Source organism: Leptidea sinapis, chromosome 7, assembly GCF_905404315.1.
Source record: "Leptidea sinapis chromosome 7, ilLepSina1.1, whole genome shotgun sequence".
In the NCBI taxonomy this organism is placed as follows: Eukaryota; Metazoa; Arthropoda; class Insecta; order Lepidoptera; family Pieridae; genus Leptidea; species Leptidea sinapis.
The window spans coordinates 5226988-5245675 of record NC_066271.1 but is presented as its reverse complement, the minus strand read 5'-3'; the positions used below and the strand labels follow the sequence as shown (position 1 = coordinate 5245675).

Below are 18688 nucleotides of genomic sequence, written 5' to 3'. Positions count from 1 at the left end.
TGATTTTGTAATAATGCTTTTACTTAATTTAGCTAGTATAATCCTCATTAATTTTACATTATTAAAAAAATTAAAATTTTAATAGTACTAATTCATTCAGTATAAATTAATGTCATTATTACGAAATAACACAGTCTATTCTAAACCACGGCGGTCGCGACGAGCCCATACAGTCGATTCGGTCGTTCCGTCTTACGTTAACTTAATAATTAATGTTAATGTAATAGACTGTCTTCTCTAGCGTCTACAATACCGTCGAAGGTGATCTACAGTCCACAATTTGAACTATAGCCCATCGACTAGTCGACGAAAGAAAATGAACGGTTTAGTTTCGTTCACACTATATACGACCCATCGCTAGAATAAGTGCCGCAGAACACTTGGGAAAAAATATGTGTCCATCTCATAATATTGAGTAAATACTTTAATCTGTATGAACATGCACAGGTGATGAAATAAAAAACTATTTTCAACAAGTCAGCATTTTTATTTACAATGACATCGAATGTAGAGCTAACATCTAATCAACTACTTATAGAATTTGATTATTTTGAACAAGAAGTATAAAATCTAAAATCACAAGTTAGCTAAATTCAGTGGCAATCAGATAAAATGGTAGGTATTAACAAGAAAATTTAACATTCTGGGCGACGACAGGTGATTGTTGTGGGCCAACTAACTTCACTTCACTGAAAGCCAATGACATTACAGAGAATATCGCTGTCACATACTTCACTCTGTTAGTAATACGACATCCCATTTGACACATTTAGGATTATTCATTAAAAAACTGGGCTGATTTTGTCAAACAATTGCAATATATATCGAGACATTGAAATCTTTGAAGAATATTAATGTACGGTCTTTACTTTAAAAAAAAAACATTTTTTAATTTTTGTGTATATATTTACATCATTACATTTTTAAAATGTGTCAAAAGGGTATTTGTATTTGAAATACAGTTAAAACGTATTCTTGAATATATGTATGCAAAATTAAGAGATATATTACTGCTACCTCCAAATCTTCATACAAATATTTGACATAAACGCTAATGTCAGTGTCACAGCTATCGCAGGTAAGTAGCTGTACAGAAGTGTCTCAAACATGGCCGCTTATCAAGTAAATATTTCATCCCACTAATTATTGTGCTAAATAAAAATGGTCAATTCATATTAAGAACACAATAACCATCAAAAAATAGTGATATTTAAGTACGCTTGATAATCAAGGTACGCGATAAACAAATTCTCATTACTAACAAGGAACTTGCGTACAACGTTACTGCAAACTATTTTACAGACTAACAAATATCTCTTAAAAATTATTAGTATCACGGATCATTTGATATGATTTTGGCACAGTGAAATAAGGAATACAAATAAAGATATATTACTGAAGAGAGCAAACAAATTATTGTACTAACTACATAGAAAACTATGGCAAGACATTTATTTTAGAATACCGTCGTTTAAGATCATAAGCATTGAAGTGCATTCTGAATCGAAGCGAATATACAAAGTGGATACTGAAATGCGCCCAGTATTAATTATCAGAAACATGGCACATAATCAACTAGTCATGACTTAGTTCAAACAAGATTCAACATTGAACAGATCTATTTAAGGCGAGTTTTACTTATTTTATACTTAGTACAACACATGCAAAGCCTTTAACAATTTCGATTATGTCTCACATCTAAAGCCCGCTTTACTTTCACAATAACTTGCACATAATATAGTCTTAAATAAAAACGAAATATTACAACATAAAAAATAATTCCCAAAACAACCCAAACATAAACTTATAATTAGAGTAATAAAATTTATAAATATACGTATAGGACCCGGATCTTGAGGCGTGAGCGACTTAAGGCGCTTGAGTAGAGTCGCGTAGGGCAGGTTTCGTCAAAAAGAATTCTAAAGGAATCAATTTTGAGAAAATAACTGTCTTTTATGCCTTTTGCCTTCACGCGTTGCCCTTCCCGAAACTCCACCCACTATCTGCTGACATCTTAGTACCCCGCCCCCCACACCTTCTGTCACTCCGTGGGACGGTCGCGCACGAAGTTGTCGGACTATAATTGTTCGCTCAGCCACATCGCTCAAGATCCACGTACACGGAGCATAGAATGTGACTATAAATATATTTTTAATACATCAGCTCAAAATGTATAATTTTCCATATGTGCTGAAATTTATTCTTTCCCGCACTAGTTCGTGTTGTTTTTCTCCTGCATACTAATTATATGTGAATGAAGGTTTATAATCAAAAAATTTTACATTAAATAACTATTTTAAACATACGTAAGTATAATGTAAATAAATAAATAACGCAATTAAAATTATTTCGTATTAAGATAAATTATTGTGATGGTAGTTGGCTGAACGCATAGAAACCGTTGCCCTTCCATGTGTCCTTTAAAAAAACGTTGTTTTTCTTTTTTCGCAAATGTATTAAAAGACGTTTTCGATGCACGCGACGACCTCCACGTCACTACTGTTGACTATAGAAACGAACTCGTCAAGAAATGACATAAATGAACTTACGTCAGATAAAAGTATTTAACATGCATGCTTTAAGTATCTTATAAATGTATAGCTGGATAAAATATAGATATAAGTACATTGATTAAGTTCGTACGACATACATTTCTATAATAACAATGTCAGAGGTTATCAGTATGTATTTATAATACGCTTTCATTATAAGAACACGCAAACATATAATACATATTCGCATATTGATTTTAATCTATACGACGAATTGGAAACAATCTATAATATTAAAAATATTTAAATAATTAAAACGGAATGCAAACATCAGTACCTACTCATTTTTTTTTATTACAAAACGAAAACATTCGCAATTCCCACCCTGGGTTGCACCATATTAGCTGTTATAGTTAAGCAGGTTCAGCTGATGGTTTATGATACGCCCTACCCATTACAATGTAGTGCCGCTCAGGATTCTTGAAAAACACAATTCTGAGCGGCACTACCTTTGTGCTCGTCACCTTGAGACATAAGATGTTAAGTCTCATTTGCCCATATAATATTTACATTACTGCTTTACGGCAGAAAAAGGCGCCGTTGTGGTACCCATAATCTAGCCGGCATCCTGTGCAAAGGAATCTCCCACTAACTGTGGAATGTGTTGCACCATCGTATTCCTTGGCACAGTTAAACTTAAAAGTGAAATATGAAGTCAATATCGGAATATTCATTTGAAATTTTTGACAGATCGCTATTTAGCTATTTAACATTAACAATAGCTTTAACCGGCGAAGACTTGACGGTTACGGTTAACAGTTAAATTATGAAGTCATCTAAAAATTGTCAAATGGTGCAACACATTTTTCTTCTTAACAGGTATTTTAGCATGTTTGTTATTGCTAAAGCTAGTTAGTGCAACCCAGCCTTATTATGTTGCCCCAAACTAGGCATAACCTGTAACTATGGGTGCATGACAACGATATACATACTTAAACATAAATACTTATATATCGATACCTCAGATCCAAAGAGAAAGAAATTCAAAAAAGGGTTCCAAAAGAAAAACGAAAATATTCTAGATTCATAAAGAAATATTTAAAGTTACAACTAACGGTCGTTCCCAATATTCAGTCTATCTCCGGCTGTGGCCTACTTGAGATAAAAATCGTAACTATCGTTGACTTTTACTGTCCCAATAAACTTATCGACGGTAACTGTGTCTGTCAATGGGATGACGTACAGCTTACCAGCGATAGAAGTTTGAATGGAAATTGCAATTCACGCGTCCCAATATAACGGCCGTTCCCAATATACTATCTACAGATAGAGATAAATTACTACATTCTACTGTCAGTAATTACCTGTCAATAATCTGAAGCTGTCCCAATATACCCGATAAGTCATTCTAATCGCCTTATATTGGGACGCTTGAATTGCAATTTCTATGGTTCAAATTCTATGTGTATTGGGACATCTTCAGACAGTAGAAGGTAGTAATTTATCTCTATCTGTAGATAGTATATTGGGAACGGCCGTAAACTGCATTCAATTATCGACTTGTTTCTCTGTGGTTGGTTACGGTTTTTGGAACATTGTCTCATAATTGTCTCAAACTGACTGAATTTCAGACTTGTTACACTTTAGAACTGAGGTATCGATATAAGTAATCATCCATGATTCGGAAACAAACATCCAAAATCATCATATAAATGTTTGCACCTGCCGGGATTGGAACCCCGAACCTTCTACTCAGTCGGCAGGGTCATTAGCCACTAGGCTATATCGATCGTAAAATGGGCGTGTGTTGAATTTAAAAAAAATGCAAAAAGCGAGCACTGAAACAAATAAATATATTCATAAATGAATTTTAATTGCTTCTGTAAACAAATATAACGATAAAAGCTATTAACCTCATCATTTGGAATAGTCCGGATACGAAACCGAAAATACTAAACGAACTACACAAAAACTAGCCAATACCAAAAGAGACTTTCTATAAATTATCGATAAGTCATGGAATGTCGATAAATACCAATATATTGCAAAAGGAATGTCCAAGGTAATTAATTATTTACAAGCGCAAAGATTTATGTATATAAATAGCAATATGTACGTTAAAACTTATATGCATGTATACATTTATGTGTTAATATTTAAACCTACAATATAATTTGGAGTGCTGTGGAAGTTACGCATATAATGGCGTTAATTATGATTATAAATTCAAAGCAGAGTCGATACTAATGACGGTCGATTATTATGTTATTACACTCGCGATTTGTGTGTCACATTGTGTTAGTGTGCGTGAATTGATCGAAATAGAGCTTAACAATCAAGCTCTATTTTGAATAGAGGTTTACTGTCAATCTAGTTAAGCTGTTACAGTCTATTTAGACGTATTAATGATCTAAGATGATATTGAAGTTATACTTCTTTAGGCGCGTTATAAAACAATGATGAGAGTGTAAATTTAAGATGCACGCGTATCACTGTAACACAAAAGGAACAGGTTGAAGTTGGTTCCTAAAATTTTCTAACGTTTGCGTCATTCGTTATTTTTTTGGTTTCTCCGTCCATTATTAGGACAGGCAAAGGGTTCAAGCCCATACAGCCGTATTCATTATTAAGTAATTAATTGTGAAAACCACCTTTGCAACATTTTTACAAAATTGTTCTTTCTTAAAACGTAGAATAATAGCACGAGGAATAAATCATTTATTGATTTTTGCTTCGTTAGGCCAAAGAAGTATAACTTCTTGCGTGCATACAAACACTTTTTTTATTTTTATAGAAGAGACCAGTATTGAACCGCAGCTTCGAAAACACACTTTACCCACTGCGATTATTAAGTAAACAGTTACAATCAGTACAGGCATTAGCTGTCAAGATCATTAAATTCCAGAGAGCTGTTTACATCGACAAGAAATGTTGAAATTGAATCAGTAATCAACGAGTACGTTATAAATAAGAACATACAACCCAATTACATTATCTCTGGGAATGACGTCGATGACGTCACATCATCGCTTTGTTACGGTGTGCAAAACAAGCATCACTAGGATATTACTAAGTATTTAGAAATATACAACAAAGATATTTTCAGTATTATAGATTGATGTAAAGGTGTTGTGTTGTGATGCTGATTATTGGGTGGAAAATGCTGCTTCCCTCCATAGAGAGGGAACAACTCATACAAATAACTTCCCACCTAAGGTCCGGAATGAACTTTAATAATAAAACTGCTGTGAAGAGTTTTATGTAAAAAAAAAACTAATTAAAAAAATGCTGCGGCCATGTGACTTTCTAAACAGCCCGTGTGAACTTAGCGCAAACTTCTTTGAGCGGAATAAACTGCAACAAGTACGCAGTAAGTTCCATATTTGAAATTTAAAAAGTAGACATAAATTGGCGGGATACTAATCTGTGCTTAGATAAACGACTAGTTTTATTACTCGCTGCGCTCGGGCGTCTAAATACCTCGGGAATTGATTCTTTCGACCCTCGGTTAACAATCTACTATTTTATGGCAGAACTACTATAGCGACACAGGACTATAAGCAACAAAAGTCGAAAAGTAACAATAAAAACTTCAAAAACAAAGCAGCGATAGCATGAAAATATAAAGATATGTACATAACGGTACCTAATGAATCTGCAAACCGTACCGACGCAACAGAATGTGCGCGAGGGAGTGAAAGGGGAGCGAGCGGGGATTCGCGTTCCAGCGAGGTCCGGAGATAATGTGGCCGTGTAGTATGTGTAATATAAAAAAATGAAGTAGAAGTCAATAAGGGGGTTATTCATAATAGTCTGCTAACTTAAAGCATTGCTAATTCTCACTCTGTCTTCCTCTATTGACCTAAGTCAGAATGAGAAAAAACACTCCTAAGCGGCTGTTTAAAGTTAGCGGACCATTATGAATAAGGGGGTAAGTGTCAAATGTAAAAAGAAACCTTTTGTCAATTGCAAATCCATAATAATACTACATAATGATATAATGTCAGATTGTATGATGAAACCCTCACAGTTGAACTAACCAAACAACTTTGGTAAAATTTGTAAGAGTAATTCTATTTGTGGGTTACGCGACCCCTTATTGCAAAACGATCTACAAACAGTTGTATATTCAGAAAACATTTCACAACTCTGTGAAAGTTGCGCCTGTTTATTGTTGGTTAATTTCTTTCATCGCGAATTTGTTTCTGAATATTTTTATTTTATTTTTAAAGTGATATTCCTCACATCTGGGCTTAATTATACCTACAACGGAGCCACAATCTGAAAGTTGAACAAGACATACCAAGATTTACGAACCATGCGTCTCTCGTGGCTCAGTTGGTACTCGGACCGAACCCGAGAGGTCGCGGGTTCGAGTCCCGCATCGTTCGATAAATTTTGGTAACAAATTTAATTTGTATAATTAGACCCAGAAGTAAGGGATATCAATTTAAAAAAAAAACAAATTGTTTAGATTTGAAAGAGCGACATCTCAAGTGAATTGTCTGATAAGAAATTATTAAGGTTGACCAAGCTATCAACTGTAAAGTAGATCCTTAGATGGAGCCACAACCTGAGAGTTGAACAATACCAAGATTTACGAACCATGCGTCACTCGGACGGTTGGCTCAGGCGGTAAGAGCGCTCGGACGGGACCCGAGAGTTCGAGTCCCGCATCGTTCACACATTTTGGTTACAAATTGGAATATTTTTCTTAATGTAGCCAATATCTAAGTATATCTGTTCAAAAACAGCGCTGGGTAGGTTGTTGCGAAAGCTTTTCATACTAAGGAAGCTGAGGTAAGGGGAAAAATATAGGTTATTCTTATACGTATTTTTTTTCCTACGGTGCGCGATATAACCTAAGTCACGTATAAAATAAATAAAACCTTGAGAAACAGTGAGAACGGTGCAACATTAACATTAGTATCACATACCACATAAATAGTCTTACCGAAGATAATATATATTGTTGATTACAATAGTTCTATCATTTAAAGTTTACAATAACAACGAACACATCCAATATTGAAGATAGATAAAAATCTCTAAGCCATCTGACACTTACAAGTGAAAAAAGTTCAAAGACTCGATCGGGGTTAAATACATTAATGAAATGGCAACACATGCATGCAAATACGATCCAAAAAGGACCAAAGATGCACTAAATAGAAGCATTTTTTTTGTCAATAAAGTGATTCATATTCTCTTATTTTAAAATTACTACGACCGATCCGAAAAACAGCGCTTTGAGAGTTGGGTTACCATCCGTGCTGGAATATAGTAATAAAACTACATATTAACAAATATCAAATAAGTCTTTACGAGAAACGAAACCTAAACGAGATCAAATAAGAAGTCCGGACTTTTATCGAAATGTCATGTTTTTTATCACGACTTTTCAAATTACTAAATGATAACCCTATTTGAGAGAAAACACTGCTAAGAAAGGCTAAAAAAGGTATTATTATGTCCCGTAGTGTTATAGTCACTCTAATATAAATTATTTGATTTTTTTCATACACTACCAGGAAATATTCTACGACAAATTTGTGACAATAGGCCGAAAAAACCGCTCCACGACGAAATGCGCCACATAGGGGAATATATCATTGTAATGTACAATTATACATGTTTTTATTGTAAATGTATAATATATATACATTTATTTTTAAATAAAAATAGAATCATGCAATAACGCTATAAAAATTTAGATATATTGCATTTGTATATGCAGATATGCGAATGCATATTTATGCCAATGTCCATCAGTGACTATTGAGATATAGAAAAAATATATATATTATAGATGATAGATTATAATATATAGGTATACAAAAACAAAAATGATAATGGGTCTGTGATATACAAACAGATAATTTCTCTACATGTATAGTTTAAACATTGCTAAAACAGACACTGTGTATTAATTTTTTTTTTTTTACAATTTAGGAAGGATTCAGTTTAGAACATTAAAACTTACCTATTTAAATACCGCATAGACAGTTACGATTATATTCATGTTAAACAGCTTAAATATTTGTAATGCATAAAAGATTACTTATACAATAATACAGCTTAGTTATACTTAGAATCGTACCTACTCGATTGTCATAACAATATAAAGTTCGAGAATAAAAAAGAGTGTTTATTAAATTATGTGTTAATACGGCTGTACTCACTTTTTTGTCGGTGTCGGTACCGACTAGTTAACCTACCACACTCACCCTGATGAAGGGCCTCCGAATGGTCCGAAACTAGTCGGTACCGACACCGACAAAACGTGAGTAAAGCCGTATTAACAACAGATAATTTAAAAAAGAGTGTGTATGAAAAATTGGATTTAATAAGTGATGTTTTAGAAAGAATGGCAACTAGGTGTTAGGTCAGACTGAACCTTGATACTCGTACGTATACTTGACACTCTCTCACACTATGGTCGGATAGAGTGGATGGACAAATAGCCTAAACACATGGTCGGATTTGGACCGGCCGAATCCTCGGAAGCGGTCCGAACTGGACCATATTCGATGGTATGTCGCATTATTCATCTCACAAATTTATTATTATTACCGTCCGGAGCGTACAGAGTACGACGCCGGACCAATTGGTGCGAGGCGCCCAGCCTGCCCACCGGACCGTCCAAAGGTCCGACCATACCAAATCCGACCATGTGTTTAGGCTATAAGAGAGATTTGCTCCGAACCTATTCGGTCTTAAGAGGACTCTATAGGATTTGGAAGACAGGAGCGCTGCCGGCCCTTCAGAAAAGTTTCCGTGAGCGAGGACTCATTGATGCGGTCCCATATACAGCGTACTACGTTGGGTACGAATTGCAATCTGTACATGTCGCCCCTCACAATTACCGCCGTTAGCCGTATATTATACAGACGTGCCCTTAAAAGGAGAGTGTAGATTATAGGGTTCATATATGAATATTTATTCTCTCATAACTTTTAAAAAATCTGAACAGATTTATAATTTCATGACTGACACGTACTATTATTAATTTAATGAAAATCTATACACAGTTATTTTAGATTACCAAAAAATTAGTTATTTAATTGACATTTGTGCGAATAAATATTCCAAAAATAAAAATATTCAATAATAATTTTTTTATTTTTTAGCACTAATCACACCCCCACCACACCAGCGCAGAAATTTGCTTGAAAACTGCCATTTACTTTCGATGGATACATCGAATTGCAAACCTTTTAACATTAAAACGCGTTATTAATTGTTAAAGCAAAATAAACCTTAAACTTTCAAATTCTTAAGGCAGTAAGGGGTCAATGACCTCAATTTACAAACTATCACCCCATGTCAAAAAGTATGGCAAGAATTGCAACACAGCCCAAAGGTCACAGAAGCACTGATCAACTGTATGTTTTCCACACTAAGTACACTTTCCTACAAATGTATCAACCAATGACGTTCTATTACACATACGAGGACATATCATTGACAGTATGATAGTGGAACGCCAAAAGTGTGCTTAAATACAATGTAAGTATTCTATTCTTCTTAGTCATGTGTCAACTGTCACTGTCCGAATCAAACCTGAACTGAATAAATGTTTTACATTGCTGATTATTGACGAAATTTTTTTTGAAGCAACTGAAGTTAATGTGACAATGTATCGATATAGCAGCCAATGCTTAATATGGTACATATTCGATATTTCGCCTTTGTTTCTATATATACAACGTGAATTGTCTATATGTATAGAACATCATTGGTATCAACAATTCTTTCTTTTTTTTTGTCTTCATTTTATTATAATCGTCTCCTTGCAGCAATATGTGTGTCCTACTAGTATATATTGGCTTGCTTGGAGAATGACCTACGCCAAACCCAATTTCCATAATTAAGCATGTGGTTGGCTAGTTCAGTCTTCCTGAGCCATTCTTTCTAACGTAAAACTTATTTAAAAACCTAATTTCTCAACTATTCTGTTTATATTAGAATATTTCACATAGTGAATGTGATAAATGGTTATGTAAATATTTTAAAAATATTTAGTTATAGATTCTAAAGTCAACAAGAACAATCGCAACAAGTTAGTGTTACATTTAAGTTGAACATCAAATCATCTTAGAATGTTGGAAACCGCAGATCTAATATAATATATTCTTAACCTTAAATACATAGTACAGATTAATTCAACAATTTGAAACTTTATATTATGAAGAATTTAAATTTTTATATTACTATGGACATATTCGTCCCATGATTTTAAGCATGAGATTCAAATATTACAATAATTATAGACTATAAAAATTATGCTTTGCAATAATAAAAATTTCATATGTATGGCATATTAAAAGTATATGTCTAGTAAAAAGTAAAAATATAATAAATACAGTTCGTTGATAATTCAATTATGGCGTTCCAAATTCAAATGCTTAAAAAATAAAAGAAATAGTACTTACTTAAAAACAAAATATTCTAGCAAATAAATGCTTCATTGTAATAGTTGAGGAAATAAATTTTTCATTTTATAGATTTTTATACCTTAAAAACTGCCAGATTTAGTTATAGGCCAGTTACATTGACAATATTTTTTTTCAGTAATTAGAATGCAATTTTTTTAGTTTTTTTATTGCAAATACATTCATCATCTCAACTATTACAATTTGTTGCAATATTAAAATCAGATCCAGTTATTAGTCAGGCATAATGTTATGCATTTATCAGTGTCAAGATATTATATGATATTAAGTTTGAGGGTTGAATTTTATAATGTTTTTGATAAAAATTCAACCATGAATGAATATAATATGTATTATTCTTACTATTGTTCTGTAGATGGTTGCGGCACATCTGGTTGTGGTGCAGGGGTGTTTGGATTGCGACTGGTGCCGCTACTGTATAGCCGTAACTTTTGCATTTGTCGGATCACAGTGGTTGCATGGTAGGCTTGTTTCCAGCGTGACTTGGCGAAGTTCTTCAGTTGTGCAGAAACAGTACCATGGATATTCTTATTGCTGGCTGCGTTACCAGATATCCAGGGATGACCTAACGCTTGCCTGTAAATAGGACCATAAGATTATTAACATGTAGTAAATTTACTTCACAACATTTTTTAGGGAATATCAATCTGGTCTCTGTCTTATAAATAAACACAATGTAAAGTTACTACATACATACATATATATATAATCACGCCTCTGTCCCGTGGGGTAGGCAGAGACCACTTCTTTCCACTTGATACGATCCTTAAATACTTGTTTCGCTAAGTCCACTTTCATTATTCCCTTTATACATGGTTTTCGGTTTATGGTACTCTCGACCTGGCCTTTTTTCAACACATCCCTGATTTGGTCTCGAAACGTACGCCTTGTTCTACCCTTTCCAACACTTTCATTCACACTCGCATTATACACTTTTTTCGTCAATCGTTCTTCATTCATCCTCTCGACATGGCGGAACCATCTCAGCATACCTTTCTCAATTTTAGTACCTACATCTTCTTTCAGACCACATTGTTTCCTTATCTCACTATTTCTTAGCCTGTCACTCAGCTTAACTCCTAACATACTTCTTAACGCTCTCATCTCAACTGCATTTATTCTGCTTTCATGTTTCTTCTGCCATGTCCAACTTTCACATGATTGTCGGAACCAGCACCCCCTCATGTACAGCCAAATGAGCCTTGTTAGACACCTTCAGACTGCTCATAAAGGAGTGCAAAGGTCCATTCAACCTTCCACCTGGAGACGGCGAAGCCGGCCCTGCTCTCTTTTTAACCGAGACACATATATCCTCTCTGGCTGATAAATTTTACCTTTCATGCCCGGGATATAATTTGGAACATTCCTGATGAGGAGGATGTCTGTTCTCGACGCCTGAGTTTTCTTGAAGGACAGAACCTATCCATCGTGTAGACTGCGACGACCATCCACGAACATACACATGCCTGTATAGGACCCATAGCGGTAATACTGAGTCTAACCGCTCCTCGAGCACATCCAAATGGCTACAGATTCCGTGTTGGAGCAGATCCCCACTGCAGAAATCGTGTTTCTTGGCCCATATTTTAACGCCAACCACGCCGAATGGCGAGGCTCACGTACCACTGATAGATCACACGTAGATCTGATCACGACTTCGCCTAGGCATATGGTCTGACGCAACTGGTTATTGTGCCAAAGCGAATTCCAGGTGCGGAAGATAATACAACTTTACTGTTGGACCTTCTGTTGACCTCACATCCCGACGGCTACCTAGTTTCCATTGACCCTCCTCTGGGGTCGTCGGGCCACTGCATGATCCGGAGCACCGTGACGATCACGCGCCTAACGCGACCCCGCTTCTTAGGCTGTCGCCGCGTGTGACACTATAGGACAGCAGAGTGGGGTGTAATTTGGATGGATGGTACTTTTTTGCATCCTACCCATGGAGGCAGATCTGACTTCCTCTGGGTGATCCAGACGCCGCTGCTGACGCTGTTACTGATGTGGTACTGCAAGCTATGGAACTCATTCCATCCTCCTCTGTGCCTATCGGTGGCTGGTCCCAACCAAGGTTTCACCGCTCCTGCAAAATGGCCTCTCACCGAAAGCAGGAATGCTATCAGGCTTGGGTCAAAGCGGTGGTATCTAAGGTAAAAATTGCAGCGAACTTAAAAAACACTACAATCATGCCTCCAGGTCCCTCAAAAGAGTAATTTCTGACGTGAAGTCGAAGTACATTGGCAGAATCTAGCACGCCTTCTAGTCGCTCGCCAAGGCTGACCAAGGAAACTTCTGCCAGCCAGCCGTTCCGCCATTGCACAGGCAGGATGACTCGCTGGCCTATGACGCGAAAGAGAAAGCTGATCTACTGGGCTTCGCGCCCAACTAAACTCTGGATGACCAAGGTGCACCACCACCGCATATTCCGCGGTGCGAGTCATACATGCCGGAGGTAAAAATCCGTACGCGCCGTACTTAAGACGCTTCTCAACTTAGAAATTCATAAATCGAGCGGGTCCGATGGCATTCCCCCGATAGTGCTGCGGACATGTGATCCGGTACTGGCGCCGGTCTTTACCCGTGTTTTCCGGCTCTCCTACTCATCAGGCGAAGCTCGAAACTCTGGGCGGCTTTAGTGCACCCGATCCCTGAGAAAGGTGTACGCTCGGATTCGTCCAACTACCGCTCCATTGCCATTGCCTCAATTTTTCCCAAAGTAATGGAGTCGATCATCAACCGCCAGCTCTTGGGATAGCTAGAGGAGCACTAACTGATCAGCGACTGCCTAGTATAGTTTCCGTCAGGGTCGTTTAGCTGGTGATCTTCTTGCATACCTCACCCATAAATGGGCGCAAGAGGTTGAGCTGATGCTGCAAATCAGCAGTATTCATTGCTATGCAGACGACAGCAGAGGGCATGCTTCCTACATCAGCCGTGCTAAAATGTCCTGGGATAGCATCGACGAGAACCGGAACAAACTTGTGTCTGAAATCGAGACTATGCTTTGCAAAGTCTCGGAATGGGGCCTACAAAATTTAGTCCAATTCAACCCCAAGAAGACACAAGTTTGTGCGTTCACCGCTAAAATGTCTTCCTTCGTCGTATTCCCTCGATTCGAGATCACTCCTCTAACTGCCACAGCCTGTATTGGCGTACTTGGCGCCGATATATTGAGCGACGTTCAGTTCCGTGGTCACTTGGAAAGAAGGCCAAACTGGCCTATAAAAAACTTGGTGTACTCAGTAAGTCGAGACAATACTTCACTATAAGCCACTGCCTGCAACTATATAAGGCGCAAATTCGACCTCACATGGAGTACTGTTCTCACCTCTGGGCGCGTGCTCCCCAGTACCAGCTTCTTCCATTCGACCGCATACAACGAAGAGCGGCTCGAATCATCGACGATCAAGTCATCTCCGATTGGCTTGATTCTTTGGCGTTGCGTACAGATGTGGGTTCTCTCTGCATGTTCTACCGCATTTATCACGGGGAGTGCTCAGAGGAGCTGTTCGGGTTGATTCCAGCGGCCGAATTCCACCACCAGACATTACGTGAAAAGTACCACCCGCATCACGTTGACGTCTGGCATTCCACAACTGCGCGTTTTGCAAGAAATTTCTTGCCTCGCACAGCCACTTTGTGGAATCAATTACCGACTGCGGTTTTCCAGAACCGATACGACGCATCTCTTGACACCTGATGTTGCGGATGTCCTTGGGCGGTTGCCTCACCTCTCCCCATCCCGCCTCTTGCCTGTTTGCCCCCTCTTATATAAAAAAACATGTTTCCTGCATTCACTCTTCTTTCAATATCACTATTACTCTTGTGTAAAGTTACTCCAAGTTTAAAATTACTTCTCCTAGTCATGTAACTTTATAGGGAAGCATTTCTAAACAGTGGAAATAGACAGATGTGATTGAAATGTGGTTATTTAAATGAACTGAACAGTTTTCTTCCTTAGCATATAAGTTAAAAAATGAATATTACTTCATTGTGACCTCAACTATCAAACCCTCCACATATTATGGTGAAAAGGCTAAAAAAGAAGGGTCTTCTGTATAATGCAGACAAGTGCACGAAACTCGTCAGCTTATAATCAAGTGGTCACCAATAATAATAAAAATGTATTGAATCATGTGAGAAAGTGGCGAGTCGACATCTCCTGAGGATGCCTCATGTCGTGGCAAAACACATGTCGAATTATTGATTAAAAGACAAATCTTAGCAGGTTTTACACTCAAGAAAACTCACAACTTTTGAATATCAATAATAAACATGAAGGTAAGGGAACAGTGCAAAAAGAAGCAATTTTGATATTTTTACCTAGAAAAATGAACTATTTTCCACATTCACTTTCACATATACAAAATTTCATCCCAATTGATTTTCTTGATTTTGCTTTTAAGTATGTCCATCTGTATCTCAATTCTAAGGTTGAAATTTCAGAAGGTGTCAAAATTCATAAACCTTGATCAAGTGATTTGTTTCTGTATTTATCAGTGTTCATAAAAGATATAAACAATATTTACAGTTTACACATTATATATTGAGATACCTTAGATCCCATATTGAAACTCTCTGACCGTTGCTATAAAACATATGCTAAAGACAGACCATTCATATTGATTTAGTTCATTAAAGTATGGGCATATTTATTTATTTAAGATTAAGCTTATATTATTTTGTGTGAATGTGTGGTAAAGTTTTTCCTTCAAAATAAATTCATATTGATTTGTGCCATTTAATGTGACTTAAGTTAATCAATTTCACTTATCATGGAAATATCTTCATATTGTACGCCAATTTACCATAGCTGCAGTTCATCACTGTGCTGTGCTTCATAATTAACATATTATATAAATTTGATATGGTATTAATAGTGTACTTTAATGAACAGTTCAGAAGTTCAATGTATATGTTTAGAATTGTAAACATTTTGCATAAATGCATGTTTTGTTCTTTGTTTTGCAGGTCAAAAATATGCAGACAGATGATTTTTGATGATAAATTGTCATAAGCAACCACTTCTATCAAAATGAGAACCTATAGCTTTTCATATGACTGGCTAAGATGCTATAGGAATTTCTCATATCCATCAGGCAGTTCTAGTTTATTTTTTATGTAAATAGGGGACGGGATGAGCAGGATGTTCAGTTGATGGTAATTGATACACCCTGCCCAATACAATACAGTGCCGCTCAGAATTATTGAAAAGCCCAAAAATTCTGAGTGCATTACAATTGTGCTCGTCACCTTGAGACATAAGATGTTAAGTCTATTTTGCACAGTAATTTCACTAGCTACGGTGCCCTTCAGTCCGAAACACAGCAATGTTTACACATTACTGCTTCACGGCAGAAATAGGCAGTTGTGGTACCCATAATCTTGCCGGCATCCTGTGCAAAGGAGCCTCCCACTGGTAGTTCTAGTGATAATTCATGCTACTTTTTGAAATTACAACATAGAAATAAACATTAAAACATGCCCAGTTTACCTTTTTAATTTAACATATAAGCAACATCATATTTAGGTAAACATTTAACTGCTAGATTTATTTGTGTACCTTGAATAATTTGTGAGTGACAGTCGACAGATTATATACTATAATGTATTACATTATTTTGACATTGAAGATTGCCTTCAATGGAATTGGACAAAAAATAACTGCAACATAAGCTGATAATGATTTCATTAATCTGTAATATTAAAGTGATATCCCCCACTTCTGGGATTAATTGTACAAATTAAATTTGTAACCAAAATTTAAGAATGATGTGGGACTTGAACCTATGCCTCTCGGTTTCTGTCTGAGCGCTCACACCAACTGAGCCAGCTACATCTCAAATCAATTTCCTATTATGCAATAGAGTTGAGCAGTTTATCATCATGATCCCGCAATTAATCTGTATACCCACAAGGGTGGGTGTGTCATGTAACTGAATATTTAACTTTCAGCAAGTTTATAAAATAGTTTGTTGATTTTTTTCTTCATATGTGATTTCCAATATGAGTATTGTGTATCTGTCCAGTCATGTACAATCTATTTTATTAAAATTGATTGAGTCTGGATATAGGTATGTTGAGGCTTTGTGAGAAATTATTCTTAACATTTGCATTATTTAAGCTGGTGATCATTACATCAGTAAGGTTATTTGAATTTTTACATTTGTAAAGGATACTGAAATTAAGTATAGAAGTAACAGTAAGTAGAAACTGACCAAGGAACCATAAAATACTATTATTAACACAAATAAGTCTCTTTTGTACATGTTGTTTAGATATAAAATATAATAAGAATCATACAGAGGTGAACTTACTTGCATGTGTATCGCTTCTCCACATCAACACACATAAGATGTCTGATGAAATCTTTAGCCGACTCACTGATATCATCCCAATATGGTGAGTCAAATTCAAAGTCACCCTTAAGAATCTGGGCAAACAGGTCAGCATCATTATTTTCATCATAAAACGGTGGGTAGCCACACAGTAGAATGTATGAGATAACACCTATGCTCCATACATCAACAGCTTTGCCATATGGTTTCTGAGCCAGCACCTCAGGTGCTACATAACCGGGAGTGCCGCATGCAGTAGCCATGATTCCTGAGTCTTCAATCTTTGACAAGCCAAAGTCACTTATCATTATTTTACTATCTTCATCAGCACTATAGTAGAGAAGATTCTCTGGTTTCAAATCTCTATGCACTACTCCTTGAGTATGCATGTAATCAACAGCTTCCAAAACTTGTCTGATCAGATTGGACGCATCTTTTTCAGTGTACGAGCCCTTTTCGACTATTCTATCAAACAGCTCGCCACCTGTTACAAGTTCCATGACTAGATATACTTTGTTTTTGTCTTCATATGTTTCTAACAGCTGGACGATGTTAGGATGTGAAAACATTTTTTTCTCAGCGCCTTCACCTTTAGCATTCTCGCTAAATCTTTTTAAGACTCTAATTTCATTCTCCAATGAATCTTCTTTGCCTTTCAGGGCTTTTTTATCAATAATTTTGCAGGCGAAATGTTGCCCGTTTTCTTTGCTTTCTATCAAGCGCACTTCCGAAAAGGCTCCTGTTCCCAACAAATCTTTTACAATATATTTGTCTTCAATGGAAGGTTGTTTTTCAGAATCCTTACCATCTTTTTTTGACTTTCTTCCAAAATCTTTCTTACCAAAAAGCGGCATTTTGACGCACCAGCACTACTGACACCACTCGAGGACGTAGTTAATTGAGTAAACTAGGCGTATTGTCCACATTCACATCAATTTTTATCTAAATTTGTGGAAACTTAAAATTGAATGTAAAACGTAGATACAAATTGAAAATGGAATGCAGAAACAGAACGATCATTCAACGTTGTCATTTAGCTGTTGTCAGTTGTCAAAAATCATTATTTTTTATTTTTGGGGTATCTCCAAAGCTTTTGGCTAAGCTAACCTTTGAAATAATATATTCCCAAACTTAATCCGTTATTTGATTCAGTTTTTTTTTTGATTTGACAAAATATTATATTAAGTTAGATCAAATTATCTAGCGTAAAAAATAATTATACCAATTCAATCATCATCAAAAGATATTTATAATGTTATATTGACATAATGATACGTACAGTAAGACTACGATCTTTCGGTACGTAGCCAAATTCTAAACTAACACTGCGATCTTGTGAAGTGTCAAATTTTCAATTTTTTTTTCTGTTTCTCTGCGTGGAAACATGAATGCCTTTTTT

General features: G+C 36.2%; 1 protein-coding gene across 1 annotated transcript; it reads right to left on the bottom strand.

Moving 5' to 3' along the window:
- Positions 1–466: 466 nt before the first annotated feature.
- Positions 467–18281, bottom strand: LOC126965397 (calcium/calmodulin-dependent protein kinase type 1-like). Its single transcript, XM_050808996.1, has 2 exons — positions 17269–18281; positions 467–11524 (listed from the first exon to the last, which is right to left on the bottom strand). Exons 1-2 carry the CDS (start codon positions 18141–18143, stop codon positions 11290–11292), a joined length of 1110 nt encoding a protein of 369 aa, XP_050664953.1. The 5' UTR covers positions 18144–18281; the 3' UTR covers positions 467–11289.
- Between the last annotated feature and the right edge of the window lie 407 nt (positions 18282–18688).

Bases quoted from the DNA above. Each gene is read 5' to 3' on its own strand.
- LOC126965397 (XM_050808996.1), bottom strand. From the start codon at position 18,143: ATGCCGCTTTTTGGTAAGAAAGATTTTGGAAGAAAGTCAAAAAAAGAT. The intron at 11,525-17,268 runs GTAAGTTCACCT...TCCTATTTACAG, and splicing joins GAGAAGCGATACACATGCAA to GCAAGCGTTAGGTCATCCCT.